At 42.5% G+C, this 21,802-nt stretch overlaps 1 protein-coding gene across 1 annotated transcript in view; it reads left to right on the top strand.

Moving 5' to 3' along the window:
- Positions 1-21,802, top strand: part of PRKDC (protein kinase, DNA-activated, catalytic subunit) — a 208,396-nt gene that overhangs the window by 182,580 nt on the left and 4,014 nt on the right. The window contains exons 77-85 of the mRNA XM_075549648.1: positions 3,923-4,127; positions 5,351-5,418; positions 6,245-6,465; positions 6,763-6,855; positions 16,438-16,527; positions 16,980-17,051; positions 17,127-17,328; positions 18,606-18,794; positions 19,791-19,930. Coding sequence (XP_075405763.1) covers positions 3,923-4,127; positions 5,351-5,418; positions 6,245-6,465; positions 6,763-6,855; positions 16,438-16,527; positions 16,980-17,051; positions 17,127-17,328; positions 18,606-18,794; positions 19,791-19,930 — 1,280 coding nt within the window. The remainder of the gene's footprint in view (positions 1-3,922; positions 4,128-5,350; positions 5,419-6,244; positions 6,466-6,762; positions 6,856-16,437; positions 16,528-16,979; positions 17,052-17,126; positions 17,329-18,605; positions 18,795-19,790; positions 19,931-21,802) is intronic.

Raw genomic sequence — 21,802 nt, 5'->3', positions numbered from 1 at the left:
CTAGGCGATCACAAGCTTAAGTCCCTAAGTGCTATTCACCAAAGTGGAGTGTGCGATATTTGTGGAATATATTGTGCCAGTTGGCCTTACTGTCCCCAAAGACTATGCTTCTTAGCCCTTCAGGCCCAGGAGCTCTGGCTAAGGAGCTTCCTTAACTCTACCCCCGTGAGACTGTTGTAAGGTGTCATCAAGTCATTTCTGATTCATAGTGGCTCAGTGAAGCACAGAACACACACTTCCAGGAAGCATACCAGCCTCACAATTGTTGTATGGTTGAGCCATTGTTAATAGCCACCGTCTGAACCTATTTCTTTAAGGATGTTCCTCCTTCTGCTTTACCAAACATGATGGCCTTATCTAGGGACTACTCTTTCCTGATAACACGTCCCAGGTGGCTGAGACCAAGTCTCACTAGCCTCGCGTGTAAGAAGCATATTGGCTATACTTTTCTAAGCCAAATTAATTTGTTCTTCTGGAAGTCCATGATGCTTTCAATCTTCTTCACCAACACCATAGTTTAAATGCGTCTACTCTTGTATGGTGCGTTCTCTAGTATATTCTTGGATTTATGCATTGTATATCAATGCACATATAAAAATGTCCTCTATAAAACATGTGCATCTACATATGATGTACATATATCCATGTATACAAAGTGTTCAGAAATTCATGAGCCAATTCTACATTATCACAAATTTTTTGAAGCCCTCTGTGTATTCATGAGCGCAGTCCCAGCACTGCCCTGCACCTGTTCAGCCTGTATGTCTGTCCATGCACCTACTTGTTGCTTATTGCTATTACTGTTATCTACAGGATTATGTATGTAGTCATAGTTACTTTTGTCACCTTTAACTTGTGTTCTCCTCCCAGTGTGAATCTTCCCCTTCATTATTTGATGTTTATCTGCCCCTCATTGTATATTGTCTTCCCCTTCCCCCAAGTTAATGATACCTTGTAGATAGAGCTACCTTCTCTTCCCCTCCCATCCTTAGAAACATCAAACAATGCTTCTTTCTGTGAAGATCCTTTCTTGACTTTTTATAATCGGGGTCTCCTGTAATCTTATTCTTGCTTGATTGACTGGTTTCACTCAGCACGCGGTCTTCCAGGTTCACCGACGTCATGATGTACCTCATCATCGTTCTATAACCTCGCACAGGATTCCATTTTATGTGTCACATACGTTTACCCAGGAGTTTGTCGATGGGCCCTTAAGTCGTTTCTGTCTTTTTGCCATGTGATTGGTGAACATGGTATGCATATATCTATTTGTGGAATTTAGTGGGATTGGTAGATCATGTGGTCTTTCTACTTCTTTTTAAGGAAGCAGTATACGCCTTGTTTTCCACCGTGGTTATACCATTGTACCATTTTACACTCCTACCAGATTCTGTCGTCCACACGATGGCCAGCATCTGCTCTTTTCTGTTTTGTTTTTTGCCTTTACCATCATTGCTGGAGCGAGATCCTGTCTCATTGCTTTGAGCTGTAGCTCTCTAACGGCTAATCATGTTGAGCGTTTCTTCACTTGTTGGTGGCAGCCTAAATGTCTTAATGTGAAAGTGTCTATTTTCTCTGCTCATTTTTTAATTGGATTGTTGATGGTTCGTTGTTAAGGTGTGGAAGATTTATAAAAATTTTAGAGATTAGTCCTTTACCTGATACATTCTTGCCTTTTTTTTTGCTCAGTCTGTAGGTTCTTGTTTTACACTTTTTTAAAGACTTTTGATGTTTAACTTTAATAGGTCCCAGTCAGCCAGTTTGCCTTCAGCTGTTTCTATGCTTTCAGTTACATTTGATAATATATTGATGTCATGTAACAGGGCCCCAAAGTTTGCCCTTATTTTTGATATGACAGTCTTATAGTTCTAGGTTTCACAGTTTAGTCTTTGATCCATCCCCAATTAATTTTTTATAGGGTGAGAGATAAGAATTTTTCTGTTCATTAGTCAGCAAATGAATATCATTTAACCACCATCATTTGTTAAAGAGACTTATTTCTTCCTCAATGTATTTTTTTGTTTTGTTTTGCCTTTCATGAAGATCAGCTCTGTGAACAGTGGGTGGAATTACTTCTGGGTTGTCATTATCATGCTATTTTGACTACTGTGGCTGTATAGTAGGTTTTGAAATTGAGGAGTGTGAAGTCATCTCATATTCTTCTTTCATGTTGCTTTGTTTAGTTGGGGTCTGTTTCCTTGCCATATAAAATCAGTGATTAATTTTTCCATGCCTGTAAAGAATTATCATGAAATCTGGACCAGGATTTCATTATATCTGTGTATTGTATTACGTAGTATTGACAAGTTCACAATGTTAAATCTTCCTATCCATAAGCATGGCATATTCTTACATTTATGTAGGGGGTTTGGGGGACTTTTTTTTCTTTGGACTTTTTATCAAAAGAGTGTTCTGTAGTTTTATTGATACGTTCTTCTCTGGTTAGATAAATTCCTAAATTATATGTATTGCATATTTGGGGGTTGACTGTTGTAAATGGTATATATTATTTTAATTTCCCTTTCAGAGTTCTCTTTGTTAGTACAAAGGAAGTCAACTGATTTTTGTATGTTAATTGTATCCTCTAATATTCTGAATATTTCTACACAAACATTTTCCTTTAGAAGAGTCTGTATAAGGCTAAACACAATGAGGTGAGGGTTAAAAATGTGCTTAATGTCCAACGTTTCTAAAATGCTCTATGACTTCATTATATGTGATAGCAGTCATTACTCTACCCCTCAATATTCTCCTTCATGTCCCAGAGTTCGAAAATTCTCTGTTAACAGCTCACAGAACTCACAGATCAACAAGGAAATAGCTTACATGGTTGTGGAAGATAGAAAATCCCAAATCCATAGTTTAGATGCCCACCTTGATGATTCTCTAAATTTACACCAAAGTAGACTTTAAATCAGCAGATGAATTAGGTGAGGCAAAAGACTGCTAGCTCTACGGTCAGGCAGAGGCAAGCCAGACACAGCATCCAGAAGAACAGTGCAAACTTTGCCATCGTTGTTTATAGCAGGTATTGAGATGCAAAGCATACAAACATGAAAGCAAGTCTTCCTTGCTTCACCAAGCAAAGGAGTGTGCTGGAATCACACCACAACGCGGCTCTTTAAGTCCTGAGCCAGCAAGAGTCTTTCGGGATAACTGGTATGTGACTGGTGAGCCAGCACTAGTCTTCTGTGCATGATCCGTCTGGAAGCAGCGGTACAGTGTGCTCAGCTGGCCCCAGAGGTGGTGGGGATGGGTTTCCAAGGAAGCAGAGTGTGAGGGTGTGTACCTCCAACCATAGTGGTGGTAAGCACATGGGACCCGTGTCCAAGGATGTGCCTGAGGCCTCAGGAAGTGAAGGACAGCATGGTGTCACCAGCTGCCAGGTGGTAGTTTGTGGGCATGGCATGGAGGAGGGTATGGAGAGTAAAGGAGAGCTTACACTCTTCTGGTCCCTGGCCATCAGTGTAGGTGCTGCTGCACTGCCGCGTGAGCGGAGCTGGTTATCTGGTTCCTGCCCCAGTTGGAATCCTGCTTGCAGTCACACAAAATGCCCACTGACCGTTCACCACTCTCTCCCCTTGTTGTCTGTTTTTTATTGTTTCCTCTTCTAATTAGTATTTGAGTACTTCTTTATTCCACCCATGACACTTGGGGCTCTAAGACGGTTATCCATATCACGTTACTTGGTTTCTCGGGTCTTTTTTGCAGAGGGTCTGCGTAGCTTATCTGCTAGTGTGCTATCCCGTCAGAATTCCAGCTCTAAAGGCATTCTAGACGGAAAACTACACCGAGTCTGACACCTTTAGGCTTTTTAAAATACCTTTAATCTCAACAGTGATTAAATTCTAAGAAAAAAATGGGAAAATAAAAATTTAAAACACAGCAGGACCCTATATAATTATACTGGTATTAATTTCAGGCCTTTGGAAAAGAATTTGATAAGCATTTTGGGAAAGGAGGTTCTAAGCTAACAACGATGAGGATCGGTGACTTCAACAACATCACCTCCACGCTACTTAAACACATGAACCAAGTGTCGAAGGCGCCCGGGAATCTGCGCGAGTGCTCCCCCTGGATGAGCAACTTCAGAGTGGGACTTTTGAGGCAGGAGCTCGAGATTCCAGGTGAGCTCGTGTTGGGAGTGAAAGAGGGACACTTCAGACAGAAAAACAGTGCTGCCGGGAGAACGTCCGGGTTCCCAGACAGTGTTACTGAGCGCTCAGCAGTTCGTGCAGTTCACTGGGTGTGTGGTGGGGAAACAAGCTCACAGTTCCTGCCTGTGGAGTTCAGTGACATGCGTCATGTTGCTGAAGTTGTGCCACCAGGCTCACTGTCCCTTCCGACAGATTCCGTCACTAACATAAGCTAACTGTCCCAACACAGACCTTTTTCTACAAACGAGCTTTAAATGTCACAGTGTCACCCTCTGTTGGAGATGGATTGATGCCATGGCGGCAACAAGGGGCTCCAGCAGAAGGACCATGGTGGGGAGGGTGCAGGGCCTGGCAGTGTGTCGTTCTGTGGTGCATGAGGAGGCTATGGGCACGTAACAACAACATGTATGTAGTGAACTATATGAATTATCTAGATAGTTTTCTTATGAAAACAGTGTTAAGATTTCTCAATGATAATGGTAAATGGATAATAATAATGGTAACTAGAATTTCGAATTTCCTCTGCATTTCCTTTGCATACACGCATTGCTCCTGAATGAATCTGTAAAATATAACACAAGTGTCAATCCAGGTGTGTTCCGGCATGCAAAGGTTCATCCCAGATAAAGGGAGAAGGTAATGCTAACTGACGTTCCGGAGAAAGGCTGAGAGAAAAGCCACGGATACATTCAGGAAGGAGACACCCAGCATATTGCTGGGATGTAAATATGGCATCAGTTTTCCCAAGGAAATTGTGAACAGTCATGCTCCTGAAACATTGGTTTGAGGGAAAAAGTATTTGAATATAGTTACTCTTATCCTCTTCCCTATGGATGTAAGAAAAAACATAATTGTGATTATAATGTTCTTGTTATTAATCGGTATGTCAGTTGCAAGACAAAGATGTAAGCCTTCCAGTGTGCAATTTCAGTCCACCCTTGGGTCCAACAGCACTGCTGCTCAGTACATTATGTTTCTTACCTGGAATTCCTCTAGTATTCGAAGAGAAAGCCACCTTCCACTAACCAGTGAAACTGATCAATAATTTCATAAATATCTGCATAAGTCTGTTTTCTTTAAATGAAAACTTATACTGAAAAATGTTAGTATCTAGATTCCTCTTTAATTAGATGAGTTTTAACATACAGGAATTCGATAACAGGCTCTACCTAAGATTCTCTGGTTTGTTCCAGGGCAGTATGATGGCAAAGGAAAGCCATTGCCTGAATACCACGCGCGCCTCGCTGGGTTCGATGAACGGGTGAGTGTGCATGTGTTTGCAACCCCAGTGGTTGTAATTCTTCCCTTCAGGATGATCAGGGTGTGATGTTCAGTTCTTCAGATGTGAAAGTGATTTGGAAAAGACAAACCCTTGTGTTGTTCTCAATTTTACAAAAATTTTCTATTACATACGGAAAATATTTCCATTATATACGGAATTTAATGTTTCTCATGTTTCAACATCAGTCATTGTAAATATATAATTAGGTCCAATATAAGATATGTGCTCACTTCCATGACAAAATACATGTAGAATTAAACTATGTAGAAAGTAAGCTCTCTGGGGGGCATCGTGGGTTATGCCCTGAGCTGGTAAGCACAAAGGCAGTGGTTAAAACCCACCAGCTGCTCCACGGGAGAAAAATGAGGCTGTAAAGATTTAAAGTCTCAGAAAGCCAAAGGAGCAGTTCTGCTCTGCCCCTGCAGGGTTGCTATACGTTAGAATGGTCTCCCTGGAAGTGAGTTATTTGGTTTTCATGTAGAAAGTTAGTTATGTTTGTCATTACTAAGAATACTCAGATTGATAAGCAATTATTTAAAATCATGAACATGAAATCTCGGGAGACATAGCAGTGGGGAATAAACAGGTAAAATTATTTCACTGGCCCCAAGGTCTGCCTGCACTCAATTCTCTGTTCTGACCAAATAAAATAACTTCTATTTCTCTGTCGCTTACTGTCTGACAGTGCTAATGGCTCTCTGAAGAGTACTTGCTAACCGGCCTTACTTTTCCTCTCGTGATAATGATTGTTGGGCTCGTCTCTCTCTTTAAGACTACACATAAGCTGCTTTCTTACTTTTGAAAGATCAAAGTAATGAGCTCCATCAGGAAACCTAAACGCATCATCATCAGAGGGCACGATGAGAAAGAATACCCTTTCCTCGTGAAAGGAGGCGAAGATCTGCGGCAGGACCAGCGTATTGAGCAGCTCTTTGAAGTCATGAATGTCATCCTGTCCCGTGATGCTGCCTGCAGTCAGAGAAACATGCAGTTAAAGACTTACCAGGTTATACCCATGACTACAAGGTAGGTGGTGATCCTAAAGTACATTTATGCCTCTGGGCATCCCTGCACCATGCGGAATCTTTGCTCGATTTTCCAGAGATGTGGTGGGAGGTTGCTTGACATTTAAGTACCTAGGTTAATTAATTTACGGGAATGAAATAGAAGGGCCTAACGCCAAGCACTATACTTGTGACTTCTCTCTTGGTGTGAAGAATTGACAGGAAGAAATCTTGTTTTGTTTTTCTAAGGAACCTTTTTTCTAAAGAAGACAAGAAAGTTTGGGTTTATGTTTATTCATAATCTTTCCCTTCTTTTTAGATTAGGGTTAATTGAATGGATTGAAAATACGTTTACCTTGAAGGATCTTCTCTTGAGTACTATGTCACAAGAGGAGAAAACCGCTTACATGAGGTAACTTGAAGTCTACCTGCTGCACCTCCACCTGTGTGCAGTCTGCCTCTGCGCGTGGCACTCCCCCTCCAGTTTTCTCCCCTCACGTTGAAAACAGTCTTTTAAGGTTCCTTCTAATCTGTCCTGACTTGGTGAGAAACTAAATGCAGTGGAGACTACTAAGGGGTATTTACAGCTAAATATGTAACAGTAGGTTTTCCTGAAATGATACGAGTGCCACAACAGTGGGAACAATGGAGTTCACCGATTTGGGGTTAAAGGGAGAAAAAACAATCACTCTGAAAAAAACCTGGCCTTTCCCTCTACTGGTTACTTATATGTGACATGTAGCAAGTCATTACCCAAAATCAGTTTTTGGGTCCAGAAATGGGATCATAGTACCACTTAAAGTTGTGAAGTATTAAACATCTTTAAAGCACCAGGCGCGGCGCTTGGTGGGTAGCTTGCCCCGAGCACTTGTTGGCCATGGCGGTATTGTGATGGAGGTAACCGTTAATGCCTTTGAAAGAGATATTTTTAATGAAAAACAAAATCATTGCCACGAAGTCAATTCCCACTTCTAGAAACCCTATGGGACAGAGTAGAACTGTTCCTGTGGGTTCCTAAGACTGTAACTCTGTGGGAAGAGAAAGCCTCGTGTTTCTCCTGAGGAGCAGCTGGTAGTTTCGAACTGCTGACCTTGCTCTTAGCAGCCCAACTCGTAACCACCATGCCACCAGCGCTCTTAGATTTTTAATGAAAGCATCTACATAATAACCATTTATTGTAAGAATACTATTCTATTTAATAAGAGTCAACATAAACCCAATCCCCCAAATGTGAAGACTCATCAAATCCCCACTTTTCTACTTCTCAGTCATCTCTGACCCCCTGCTGCCCAGGCGACATTCTCCTCTCTCTGCCCCTCACCATCCGGATCGAGGTCAGAACTCAACAAGCAGTAAAATCACACTTAGCCCACCCACCCTTCCTTGTACCCTGCTGGTTACACCTTTGGGGTGCCAGCAGTAAGCTCGGTCTTCATGTTCATCTCTGGCTCCTACTACTATTTCAGGTTTAATAAATTCACTGGCACTCCTCACAGAAAACACTTACAATTACAGACTTATTTTGGCCAAAAGATACCAGTCAGCATCTTCATATGGAAGAGACCCGGGGCCGAGGTCTGTGAAGATTGCAATGCAGAGCCTCTATATTCCAAAGAGGATGCATCAGGCCCCCTCACCAGCCCGCAGCTTCCCTATTCAGAGCCTGTATTGACGCTGCCCTGCAGTCATGTTTGCGGCCTCTTCCCCGCTGCAGATGTTGAATCATCACGCCTCTGGGTTATTTGATCCTGGAGTTCTTCATGGCATACCCCCCCCCCCCCCCCGCCCACCACCTGCACAAATCTTGGATGGTGGTCCGAAGGTTTTAGATCCAACCCATGCCTCAAGTACTAAAGAAACACCAAGGACTATCCCTCAGGAACCAAAGACAAAGGCCAAATTGTTTTTCTTAATGGGATTCATAACTGCAGAACAGGAAGCGCAGTGGTTTGCACATATCAGAACTAGAGGCATCGAGGATACGTGAGGCGAAGTCAGTAAAGAGGTAGACAATATTGGACGTGTATTGCTAACAGGGATTACAAATATGGGCAAGCCAAAACAAGAAAAGAAAAAAGTAACTCATTGACCTTGATTAGTTCTGACTCATAGTTAGTTACCCTACAGGACAGGTAGAGCTGCCCCTACGGGTCCGTGAGACCATGACCCTCGACAGGTGGAGAAAGTCTCGTCTTGTTCCCTCGGAGTGGCTGTTGGTTTCAAACTGCTGAGCTTGTGGTTTGCAGCCCGACACGTAACCACTGTGTCACCAGAGCGGTTAAAACAATGGAAAACATACAGCCATTAAACAGAGTTAAACAATGGTTAAAACATACAGCCATTAAACAGAGTTGATGAAGAATTAGCGTGTCCATAGAAATATGTTCAAAATATGATAGATAATGTCAGTTTGAAAGCTTTAACAAAAATATGGTCCCAAATATTTTTAAAAGAAAACAAAGTAATCGTTTTCAAAATTTTTTTTTAATAAATTTTCTTATTGCTGACAACACAGCCAAGCAGACACCAGTTCAATAGTTTGTACATGTGTAGTTCAGTGACATGGAGTGCATTCCTTAAGGTATACAGTCATTCTCCTTTTCCATTTCGGAAGTGATCCTCCCGCATTAACATGAACTTACTGGCCCGCAAAGTTCCTGTCTAATCTTTCAAATTACTGTCGTCTGTTCGAGCCCATATAGCTAGATCTGGGAAGAGCACCATGTTCAAGGCAGACATCTTTACTAGTTAACTGTTGTTTGGTTGTTAGCAGATTCAGGGGATATTTTTGGTTTAAGGCTCATAGATGGTCTCAAAGCAATTGTTTCAAGTTAATAATTGTTTCTACTTTTTTAAGTAAGAAAAGATTACTAACCTGTGTCTATTCAGATGTAAATAGAGAATAAGTCCAGAAATAGCACCAATTACATGTACATCATGATAAACAAAGGAAAGATTGAAGTTCCAAGGATTTCACCTTCCTTGGATCCACAATCAGTGCTCATGGAAGCAGCAGTCAGAAGATCAAACAACACATTGCATTGTGTAAATATGCTGCATATTTAAAGTGTTAAAAAGCAAGATTGTTACTTTGAGGATTTAGGTGCGTCTGACCCAACCATGGTATTCTTAATCTCTTCATATGCATATGCAAGTTGGACATTGAATAATGAAGACCAAAGGAGAATCAATGCGTTTGGTCATGGATGCTTGGTAAAGACTTGAACGTAAGGCTCAGATATTTGTATGCCCGTCCCCCTTGCAGCCCATTCACAATAGCCCAAGGTGGGAACAACATTAATACCCATCAGCTGATGTGAATGGGTGAACAAACTGCCGTACCTAGTTACAGTAGAATAGTAATAAGATAAAGTCTTGGTACATGATTCAATATGGTTATAACTTGAAGGTATCACAAAAAGAACAGATGATTTCGCTTGTATAAATAGACACGAAGAGACAAATGTATATAAGTCAACGTTTATTAGAGGTTTCCAGAGGCAAAGGGTAGTGGGGTAGGGCATGGAGGAGGTTATTCCTCAGGGAATCCTGAGTTTTGTTTGGTGATCATGGAGAAACGCCTGGATTGAGGATAGGATTGCACAGCCAGTCTATCTAATTACTGTCAAAAAGTTATAACCCCCCAAAAGTTAAACGTTATGTGATAGATAGATAGATAGATAGATAGATAGATAGATAGATAGATAGATAGATAGATAGATAGATCTACAACCGTGACAGGGGCTGGGAAGAAAGAATAACTGCCGGGGCTGCTTATGTTCAACCTGGAAGCTCGTGGGATTTTGTCCCTTGGTGTGAGGCTTAGTGTCCTGGTTTCTCGGTAAATCATGGTTACTTGGCCTAATAACGTGCTCAGCATTTGTGTTCGATGTCCTCATTTGTTGTCGTTGCTGGGTCTTAGGAGTTTACAAGCAGCAATTCAAGTTTTCACAAATGATTTCTGTTTGCCTGAAGCAACAAAAGGAGGAGAGTCAGAAATAGGAGGAAATGGAATGTGTGGCCACGCGCCGCCATAAACAACTGCCTCCTGGTGGGTAAACATTGGGCTGTGATGCTGAGTGTCAGCAGTTCAAAACCACCAGCCACTCCATGGTAGAAAGACAGAGCTTTCTACTCCCATAAAGAGTTACAGTTTCGGAAACTCACAGGGGCAGTTCTAATCTGCCCTATCGGGTAGCTATGACTTGGCCTGATTCAATGGCAGTTAGTTTGGCTTAGTTTTCTATGCTATAAGACCAGAACTAGATGGTGCCAATATTACTGAATATTTTTAATCAAGATTTTATAAAAGAATCTTGGTCAAAGTGGGGGGAAATGCTGTATAGAATTTCAAAATCTCATGGGATCTAGTCTTACTTAAGCCAGGGAGACTGTGTGTGAACCCCTGACACTGTTGCCCTGAGATAATCTTTAAGCCTTAAACCCAAAGCTTTCCCTGATGTGTGTAACACCTGAACAGTTCAACTAGTAAATAACGTCCATCTGAAGGATTGTGCTCTTCTAAGATCTCCCGGTATAAGATCAAATTGACGACGACATCTGAAAAGATTAGATAGAACATGTAGGGGCCACTGAGGTTATGCTAATTGGGAACAACCTGTCGGAATGAGAATGGTTGCCTAACTCAAAGAATATTGTCAGTGTCATTGACATGTAGGTGTAGAAACTGGTGTGTGTTTTTTAAATGTCTTTTCATTGCAACAAAAATAAAATTAAAAAAATTAAAGGCATGCACAATAGGTAAAATTCCGTGAAAATGGCAGAGTAATAACCTCAGCAAAGCTTTCTGTCATAAAGCACGTTGGCAGGAAGGTCAAAATCAACTTCTTCAGAAGTCTGGAAAGCAACCCATGCAGTGTGTAGTAAAGAAAGAAATGTGGCTGAGTCTCAGTAAGAACAGCATAAAACAACTTTTGTTTAGTTTTGCATTTTAACTTGCATTATTCCCTGCTCTCCACCTCCATGGTCTCAAAACCAAACCCATTTCCATCAAATAATTTCCAATGCATAGCAACCTTATATAGGGTTTCCAAAGTTTTGTATACCATAGCAGGAGCAGACAGCCTCATCTTCCTCCCAAGGAGCAGCGTGATGGATTTGAACTGTCACCCTTGTGGTCAGAAGCTGAGCAGGCGTTCAGCAACCAACAGCACCACCTTTATGGTAGCCCTTTAAAGTAAGAGCCTGTATTTATGGTCAAAACCAGGTGACTGATATGCCAGTGAAGGGAGTAGAACAGGGCTTAAAGAAACCGATTGCTAAAGAAAATCAAAGACTCAAGTAAACAGTCCAAAGGATTAGAGAGCCATGCAAACTGTAGACTCCACTGTCCCAAGACCAGAAAAAGTAGGTGGTGCCCAGCTACCACACTACCAAGTGCGCTAAGAGGGAGTACAAGAGAAGGTCCTGAACAGAGTCAGGGAGATAGGGCATAAAGGGATATAGAACAAAATTCAGTGTCATAAAAAAAAATTTTCTTAAGGCCAGAATTACTGGTCTGATAGAGACTGATGGAACCAGAAGACATGCTTCAAACCTGGAGCTGAACCACTCCAAGAAATAATCTATCAATCAGGCAATAGGCAGGCCTATAAAGTGAACAAGGAGCCCTGGTGGCTCTGTGGTTATGTGTTGGGCTCCTAACTGCAAGGTCAGCAGTTCCAAGCCACCAGCTGCATCAGGACAGAACGAAGAAGCTTTTTACGCCCGTAAAGAATTACCATCTTGGAAACCCATAGGGGCAGTTCTGCCCTGTATGGTAGGGTCCTTATGGAAGTGGGTCAACTTGGTGATAGTGGGTTTTAAAGTGAGTTTATAAAGTGAACAGTAATACCAGTGAGGAACATGCTTCTCAGAACAATCAACCATAGGAGACAAAAAGGGCAAGATTTGCCCCCGAACAAAATTCAGCAAGCAAGAAGGAAGGAGGGATGGAAACAAGAAACCCAGCAGATGGGTAAAGAGTGCTCTGTCATTGCAGGGATTGCACCTAATGTGACACAACAACATAAATTGTTGAATGGGAAACTGATTTGCTCCATCAACATTCACCTAAACCACAAATGTGACTGTTGTTTTTAGGTACAGTTGAGTCAGTTCTAACTCAAACCAACCCTATAGACTACAGTAACATATTTTTTTTTAAAGCAACACGAAACATTTGCTATAAAGTTAACTCCAAGATAGGGCAACGTGCATCAGACTCAAACTGTACTTAATATGGTTTTCTTTAAAATATGTATTTTTTGTTTCCATGAATGTTTTCATGGCAGCTTAGGCTCCATCCATATTCAAGGACACTGGTGATAGTCACAGTACGTGAACATTCATATTACTTCCCTGGTAATGGTTTCCTTTCTACTCATCTAGTTTGTCTTGTACCTTACATTGTCATCTTTATTTTAAAGTAACTCTGACCATTTGGTCTCATACAGGTGATTTTTAACAGGCGCACAGAACTTATTAATTCTGTTCGTTGTGTGTGAGTCCAAGCTGACGAGGAGTTCGCTTCAGTGCCAGGCTTGAAGAGTACCTCTTCAGGGTAATAGTCTTAGCCTTGTTGAGTTCAGTTAGTTCCATTTTGTAATTTTGCTGGGTTTTATTTGTTGTTGTTTTTAAAGGGATTTGAGGTTCTGTTCCACATTTCCCTTGAGGATCCATCTCCACTGCACTGTTCAACCGTTTCTCTCTCTCTCTCTCTCTCTCTCTCTCTCTCTCTCTCTCTCTCTCTCTCTCTCTCTCTCTCTCTTTTCTTTTCCCAGTGTATCAGGTAATTTATTTACACTGGCTAAACTGTATACATGCACATGTGACCACCACGTGTCCATCAGTTTGTCATGTTGCTATGGTACTAGCAGCGAGACCACTGGTATTTCAAAGTCTAGCAGGGTCACTCGTGGTGGGCAGTTTTCAGTGGCGCTTCCAGATTAGGAACAATGGGCTGGCGATCTGCTTCTGAAGCACAACCCACTGAGAGCCTTATGAATCTCAACAGAGTGCTGGGGGACCAGCCTTGCACTTTGGAAAGCACTTTCAATGCCACGAGAGGGGACTCCCACTCACCACGATTGGGAAGACAGCACATGACTGCGTGGCAGTTTTGTTGTACGCCATGATGGGTCATAGTCCTCTCCACCGCCACGCACAAGAACAAGGAAAGCCCAGCGCTAGAGAGAGCCACGAGGGGAAAATGTGTCTCTACTGCTTTCGAAAGATACACGGAAGGTGTTTAAGGAGCCCTGAGGAGGCGGGGTTAAGTGCTCGGCTTCTAACAGAAAGGTCAGCCGTTCAAAGCTGCAAGCCACTCCACAAGAGAAATATGTGGCAATTTTCTCCCGTGAAAATTTGCAGCCTTGGAAAACTTCTGGCACAATCTACTCTGTCTCATCCGTTTCTTGTATGCGTGGCAGCCCTCTGTGTAACACAACAAAGCTCCGTCTGGGCCCTGCCATCCCCACAGGCATGGAGTTGGCTAGAGATGAGCTTACTTTTGGTAGCCCCTGTGTCAGTCTATCTCATTGAGGGTGTTTCTATTTGTTGCCGACTCTACCAAATGATGTCCTTCTCCAGGGACTGCTTCTTCCTGATAACACGTCCATAGTACATGAGAAGGACGTCTTGTCTTCTCTTCCAAGAAGCATTCTGGCTGTACTTCTTCCAACACAGATCTGTGTCTCCTTCTGGAAGTCTCCGGTACATTCAGTAATTTCGCCAATACTATAATCCAGTTCACAGTTGAGCATCCTTATTCTGTATTCTGGAATAGTTTTAGTAGAATTGGTGTCAACTCTTTTCTGAATATTTCTAAAAATCTTAATAGGTAATCTTGTGGGTTCTGTTTGCTGGTTTTGTTTGGTTTCTCTTTTTTTTCATTTATTTTTGTCAGATTGTTTTTGTAGTGTTTTCCTAAATTCTTTGAAGGTTTTTAAAATGTTTCCTTGATTTTGTCTATTGCGTTCTTGACTCTTCTCTCAGTCTATTGAAAGTTCCTAAGTGCCATTCTTCTGAATTCCTTAGCCAGTAGTGCCCATGTCTTTCTTCCTCAGGAAGGTTTTTTGGCTCTGTAGAGTTGTCACTTGTTTGTTCTACTCTTACTTGTTTTCTTCATGTGACCTGAAATTGCCTTTTGTTTCCAGTGTATTATGGGTTGTGTGTTTGTGTTTCTGTGAGTCAGAATTGATTCGATGGCATTGAGGTTGTTTGGTATTTGTGCTTATTTGGTGGTTAAGTGACACTGGAGTGGTGGATGGCGGCCCCTGCTGGAACTGTTGGAGACGCGGGGCTGTCTGGATCATGTGGAGACAGTTGTCTCTAGTCTAGTGGGGCATGAAAGGAAAATGAACCAAAAAGCAAGTACCCTGAGCAACTGCTTTTTCTTTGTCAGCCACTGATATGTTCCAAGACAATTGTAGTTTATCAAGGTCACAGTGTGTGGCAGCTTACTCATGATCTGCCCTCTGTCACGATCTGTATTCTAGTGTCCCAAGGGTGTGCAGGGGGAGCACAGCTGGTGGCTGGGTGTGTGAGGTGGGACTGGTCATGGCCACTCCTCTAGTCACCAAGGGATTGTGGGGAGCAAGGCTATATCCCACCCTTCTTGGGTCAGCCGCCACTGTGCATCTGCATGGCTATGGGCCGGGCTCATTGCCATCAAGTTGACATCAACTCATAGTGATCCCATGGGACAGGGTACAACTGCCGCTGTGAGTTTCCAAGACTGGAACTCTGTACAGGAGTAGAAAATCCCTATCTTTCTCCCATGGAGTAGTTGGGTGGTTTCTCAGTACTTTCATTTGTACCAATATATGAGGCTAATGAATGGGGACTGGCCAGCTCAAAAGGGACCACGTGGGGACCTGACAATGACTAAGATTCATGAGGTTTTCTGTAATTGATCATTTCCAAGTGGTGAGGCTGTTAAGAGCCCTGAGCCCTGCTGATCAGTTGAGCTTCCTGTTGGTGACCATGTACAGGAGAAAGCAATGTGTTCCTTTTTGGGACATGGAAACCTGGCTCATCTTAAACCTCCCCCTTTGTGTCTCTTTGTTTTGTTATACTGTTGTAGCCAGAAGTATAGTGTACGTTCCATGAATTCTATCAAATATATCAATCCTTCCATCAAATATATGAATCCACAGGGACAGTGAAATCCAGCAAGGGCTAGTTTACTTATTTGGCAGTCTGAAAGAAGTGGGCTTCACATGTGGTCTCTTACCTACGTGGTTCTGGAGATCCGGGTTGAATGATGGCGCCATGTACCTTGTGAGGTCTGACCTGGCTGGGCACGACGAGAATTGGAGAGTGACACAGCCATATGTGCTGGCAAAGGATAGAGAAGGTGAACTCTGCCTCCATTTCCTTATTTTGGGAATTAGATTCAGGCTGATGCCTTTCGGGGAGTTAGCAAGGAAGGTGCAGTTTGTCCACTGTGCATTTTTCTTATGACAGCTTTTAAGGAATAATTGAGAATGAATAATGAATGAATGGTATTTCGACATTTTGCACCCGTAGTAACATGTTAATATTAAATATTATATAGCAATGCACTCAAAGCCCCACAGGGACAGCACACCCCGCCCTGTCCCCCTCACAGGGAAATGGAGGGGCTCCAGGGGCCTCCCACGTATTCTACACGTCCCATGTCTCTTCACCGTGCCAGACTAGGGTCAATTTCAACAGGGTCGTCTTTCCCCGCTGATTCCGCCAAGCCCGTTCCCTTGGCTGTGGTTTCGCTTGATAGTAGGTAGGGACAGTGGGAATCTCGTTCATCCATTCATGCACATCACTAATTAGATGATGAGGCTTTTGGCTACCTTAGAGAGTCATAGTCACTCCTGCCGTTTACTGCGCTTCATTGAATTTCTTCACTTTGACTTCGCATCGACACCCGCTGCGGACCTTCGCGAACGAACTCTTTGCTGTTTTTACCCCTGAAATTATATTTTCCTAATTCTGATCCCCTTTTCCTCTTTAGAGGCCCCAAAGCACCCGTGGCGGAGTATAAAGAATGGCTGACAAAGATATCTAGAAACCAAGGTGTCGGAGCTTATGTGCAAATGTTTAAGTAAGTTGAACTTTGGTTTTTCCTTCTAACAGCTTATTTACAAAGTGACTTATCCTTAGAAAGCTTTGCCTTAGAAACAGGGTCAACGTTCAGTTGTTTGGCATCTACCTAGAACTGGAAAATGCCTGGAGACAAAGGGTCTTTTAGTAGTTAACAAGGGCTAACAGGAAGGGAAATGAACAATTGCTTCAGGAATTCAGAGCCGCTATTGGGGATGAGGAAGAACTTTTAGGAATTCTCGTGGTGAAGACGGCACAACATGGTAAAGGTAACTGTGTCATTGAAGTATATGCTGAAAACTTCTTAAAACGGGAAACATTTTGTTACATCGATTTCACCACAAGACAAAATTTTCTAGATCCAGTTGGTAGCTTCCCTATAAGCGAATACTTTTTAAAATGAAGTCTCCTGAGAAGTTTGTGGTAGTGAAATTTCTTATTATCCCCTCATAGGGGAGCTAGTCGGACTGAAACCATCACGTCTTTCAGGAAAAGAGAAAGTAGAGTGCCAAGCAGTCTCTTAAAGTAAGTAGACGTCCAACTTGACCCCAAGCAGAAGTGTGCAGCGAATGGCACGCCGTGACGTCTCCCTTCTTCCAGGCAGGCTTTTCTGAAGATGAGCACGGGCCCGGAGGCCTTCCTAGCACTGCGCGCCCACTTTGCCAGCTCTCACGCTCTGCTGTGTATCAGCCACTGGATCCTTGGGATCGGAGACCGACATCTGAACAATTTCATGGTGAATATGGAAACTGGCGGCATGGTTGGAATTGACTTTGGCCATGCATTTGGATCCGCTACTCAGGTATGCTAACTTCACTCACATTGTCTAGTCTAGTTTGGAACTATCTCTGTCTGACTCTAATGCCATTTAGAAAAACACAGTTGTTGTTGTTTTTATTCATTCTATTGGGGGCTTGTACACGTGTTTCCATCATCATCTTCTTCAAAACATTTTCTTTCTACTTGAGCCCTTGATATCAGCTCCCCGCTCACTTTTCCCGCCCTCCCCCACCCTCCCTCACAAACTCTTGACAATTCATAAATTATTATTTTTGTTCATGTCTTATACTAACCAATGTCTCCCTTTACCTACCTTTCTGTTGTTGGCCCCCCTGGGAAGGGGTTCTTTGTAGATCATTGTGATCGGTTTCCCCCTTTCTTCCCACCTCCCCTTTACCCTCCTGGAATTGCTACTCTCATTATTGGTCCTGAGGGGTCTATCTGTTCCAAACTCCCTGCACTTCCAGCCCTCACCTGCTCCCGTGTACATGCTCTGGTCCAGCTGGACCTGCAAGGCAGAAGTGGGGTCATGATGGGGGGGTGGGGGGAGAAAGCATTAGAGAACTCGAGGGAATTTGTGTGTTTCATCTGTGCTATACTGCACCCTGACTTGCTCATCTCTTCCTTGTGACCCTTCTGTAAGGGGATGTCCAATTGTCCACAGATGGGCTTGGGTATCCATTCTGAACTCTCCCTTGTTCACACTGTCATGATTTTTTGTTTTGGGTCTTTGATGCCTAAAACCTGATCCTACTGACACTTCATAATCACATAGGCTTGTGGAAAAGCAGTGTTTTTAAAGAAGAAATGGTACAGTAGTTAGGTCCATTTTGTCACGGTCATTAAATATAACATTCTCACAGAAAGGGCTAGTCTCAGTTTTATTTAGCTTTGTCCAAACAAATTATGAAAACCTTAATGGTAAATTATGTAATTAGTCTAGAATAAAATATACTTATATAAAAACCTTTATTAATTATTAAAAGGCAATTTTGTGAAGCCCCATGATCAGAATATCTTGCACAAAGTTTGATCTGAGCCTTTTCTCTGACATTAAATTCCGAATGCTTTAAATTGTACTTTTTGATCTTTGAGGACTATGTGGTACTAGGCACGTAGGATTTCACACTGAGAGGACAGTGTTAGCTATGTTGATTATATAGCAAGCTTACTGAAAGGGGGAGTTTGTAATGTCTAAATGTGAATAATAATTATGAAAAAATGTTTCATTTGTGCTGCTGATTTGTGATTTCTAGTTCATTTATTCTATTTCTTTTACGAACTTTTGTTCTTATTTAGATTCTTCCAGTTCCTGAATTGATGCCTTTTCGCCTAACCCGCCAGTTTATCAATCTGATGTTACCAATGAAAGAAATGGGTCTGATGTACAGTACAATGGTACATGCACTAAGAGCCTTTCGCGCTCACCCAGACCTCCTTACCAACACCATGGATGTGTTTGTGAAGGAACCTTCCTTCGACTGGAAAGTACGCTTTGTTTAAGGCACATGTTTCCTTTCATTCTAACGCTCCAGTAATCAATCCTGTTTCCCCTATTTATTTGGAAAGACTTGTATTATGTTGACCAGCATCTCTCCCGGTGAACATTTATGGTCATTTGGCCCAGGTGGCATAGTGGGTTTTAAGTTGGGCTGTTAACCACATGGTTAGCAATTCAAAACCACCAGCTGCTCTAAGGGAGAAAAACGAGGTTGTCTGTTTCCAGGAAGATTTACCGCTTCAGAAACTCACGGGGGGGGGGGGGGGGGGGGGGAGTTTGACTCTGTCCTGCGGATTGCTATGAGCTGGAATTAATATGATGGCAGTGAATTTGGTTTTGACTTTGGCATGAAAACCAAGTAAGTAAGGACACCTTTATTTGGTAGGGATGTGTTTTTACCAAACATGTTTTTTAATTGAGTGTCGGTGAGTTTGTTTATCACTGAGAGAAAGCGTCCTGGTGACCCAGTGGTTAAGCACTCGGCTGCTAACTACAAGGTCAAGACCCGGCTTTTCTGCTCCTGTAAAAATTGGAGCCCAGGAGCCTCTACGAGGCAGTTCCCGTGTGTCCTGTAGAGTCACTGGGATCAATTGTGGGATCGATTCTCCACCCGTATTTCTCTGAGACACCTTTTAATTTAGAAGTTTTGTTTGATCATAAAGACAAATTATTTTCTGAAAATTTCGAAAATTGTCCATAATTACCTGCCCCCAAATAATTAAGTCTGGTGAAACTCACCCTTCGTAGCTCCCTGTGATCATTTAAACCTATACAGGCCCTCCAGCTCTTTGGCACTCTCGGTACATGGCCTCGCAATACCGGTAGACTTCGTATGGAGACCCGTCGAGCTATTCCCGCTTACTGGCGTTTGTGTGCCATATCGCTATTTCTTCACTTTATTTCTTAAGGATTTAATCTACTTGAATGTGATTATCATCTCTAATTTTATAATGAACAGAGAAAATAATTTGCTTTTCCTTTAGAATTTTGAACAAAAAATGCTGAAGAAAGGAGGATCATGGATTCAAGAAATAAACGTTACTGAAAACAATTGGTATCCCCTGCAGAAAGTAAACTACGCTAAGAGAAAGTTAGCAGGTGCCAACCCCGCAGTCATTACTTGGTAAGGTGGTTCTGTCTGGAAAGTAACAAGCAGAGTACCATGTGCCGTCCTTGCTGTGTGCTGTGGCAAGTAGGCCAAGTCCTGCCACTGGACCTATGCTGCTCTTCTTCTTATCCTCCTTTAGCAAACAAGGAAGCAATGATTTCAAGAGGTTGACTTCTCCCAGACTGAGTGAGGGCTTCAAACAAAGAGCCTGCTTCTACAGCCCCCTACTCTGTACTCTTCAGATTCCACGTTAGTAAGAGGAATACCACGTACCCTAGCACAGCCTGCGGGATAGACAGTGCCTCTACTCCCTTAAGAGTTGCCATCTCAGAAACCCACAGGGGCAGTCTACCCTGTCCTGTAGGGTCACTGTCAGTGGGACTTGACTCAGTGGCAGTGAGTTAGGTTTTTTCCTTTTATTTTGGTTTAGTATAGCCTCAGAGGAAAATGTGCATTCTGAGACTATGCTGAGAGTTATTTTACTTTATACACGCAGAGGAGATTTAAGCTTTAAAGTCATTTTTGTCTTTTTAAGGAATTCTGCTAACCATGCTACCAAGATGGGGCGAAATATTGTGTGAGCTTGTTAGATATGTATCTAAATTGTATTGACATTTTGGTTAGCTCTTTTTCTTGTTGTATTTGAAAACAAATAGAGATGATTCACAGGGATGAGAAAGAGTGAACTGTACAAATAAGTAACATCAAATGGCAGTCTTACAGAATGCAGATCGCACAGTGATTAAGCCCCAGGCTACTAACCAAAGGATCATGGGTTCAAACCTACCAGTCACTCATGGAAGAACAACATATCAATCTACTTTATTTTTTAAAAATCATTTCACTGGGAGCTCTTACAACAATCCATACAGCCATTGTGTGAAGCAGTCTCCTTTCATAGAGATGTCAGCCTTGGAAACCATGTGGAGTCGTTCTACCATGCCTTCCAGGGGTGCAGTGAGTCAGCATCGGTTCAGCAGCAATGAGTTAATTGGAAATCGTTGGACAATCAGATTTCAACCAGGATGCCAATACCATCTGATGAAGCAAAAATAATCTTTTCAATGAAAGGTGCTAAGATAGCTGTGTAACCTCCCCCTCCCCTGGAACAAATAAAGTTGGATGCCTACCTCATATGCTTTTGAATAATTGACTCAAATTGACACCCTAAATGTAAGAACTCGTCTAGATGATTATGAGAAGAAAACAGAGGCAATCCCTCATGCCCTTAGCTTTAGCTACGGCGTCCTAGCTGTGACATCGAGAAAGCATCGATGAGATACATTGTGCTTAATCAAGATTTAAAAATTAATTCTTAAAAGATAGAGGTAATTCCAACCCTCTCCTACAAAGATAATAAGGAAGCAGTACTCAACCTGGAAGAACTCGGAACTCGGGAGCAGAAGAGAGTGGCGTGGAATTGCAGACAGGCAAGAATAAACAGCCATTGGGAAAATTGCTTCTCCTTCCTCTCATTTGGGTTGCTGGCTACTGTGAACTGGAGAAGAAATCCAGCGTAAAAGCTTATTCCCCCAAACAACACCCCCTTTGGCTGAACAAAGAGACCCCATCAGTAAGGTTGGGCTCCGTGAGTGTTTGCCTTCCCCTCTCCCACCTGGGCACTGTCAACTGCAATTCTGTTGATGACCCCTCCCTGCACTGGAGTCTGCTCCTGCAGCGAACACTGTCAGTGTCTCTGTGCACTCCAACCCTGGCAACCAACAGGATAGATCCTCTGAGGTGAGTTCTGTCTTTGCAGAGTACTGCTGATTGAAGCTCCTGCATGCAGAGAGGGGACTGCACCCCCCTGGTGGACAAATTGATAAGTACACAATATCTTGTCTGAATGGCAGTAGGTGTGTTTGAGAGACATTGAAAGTTGAAAAC

The sequence above is a fragment of the Tenrec ecaudatus genome, chromosome 5, assembly GCF_050624435.1.
Source record: "Tenrec ecaudatus isolate mTenEca1 chromosome 5, mTenEca1.hap1, whole genome shotgun sequence".
Classification (NCBI taxonomy): Eukaryota; Metazoa; Chordata; class Mammalia; order Afrosoricida; family Tenrecidae; genus Tenrec; species Tenrec ecaudatus.
The sequence above is the reverse complement of the archived record's forward strand: the minus strand, read 5'-3'. Positions and strand labels throughout refer to the sequence as shown.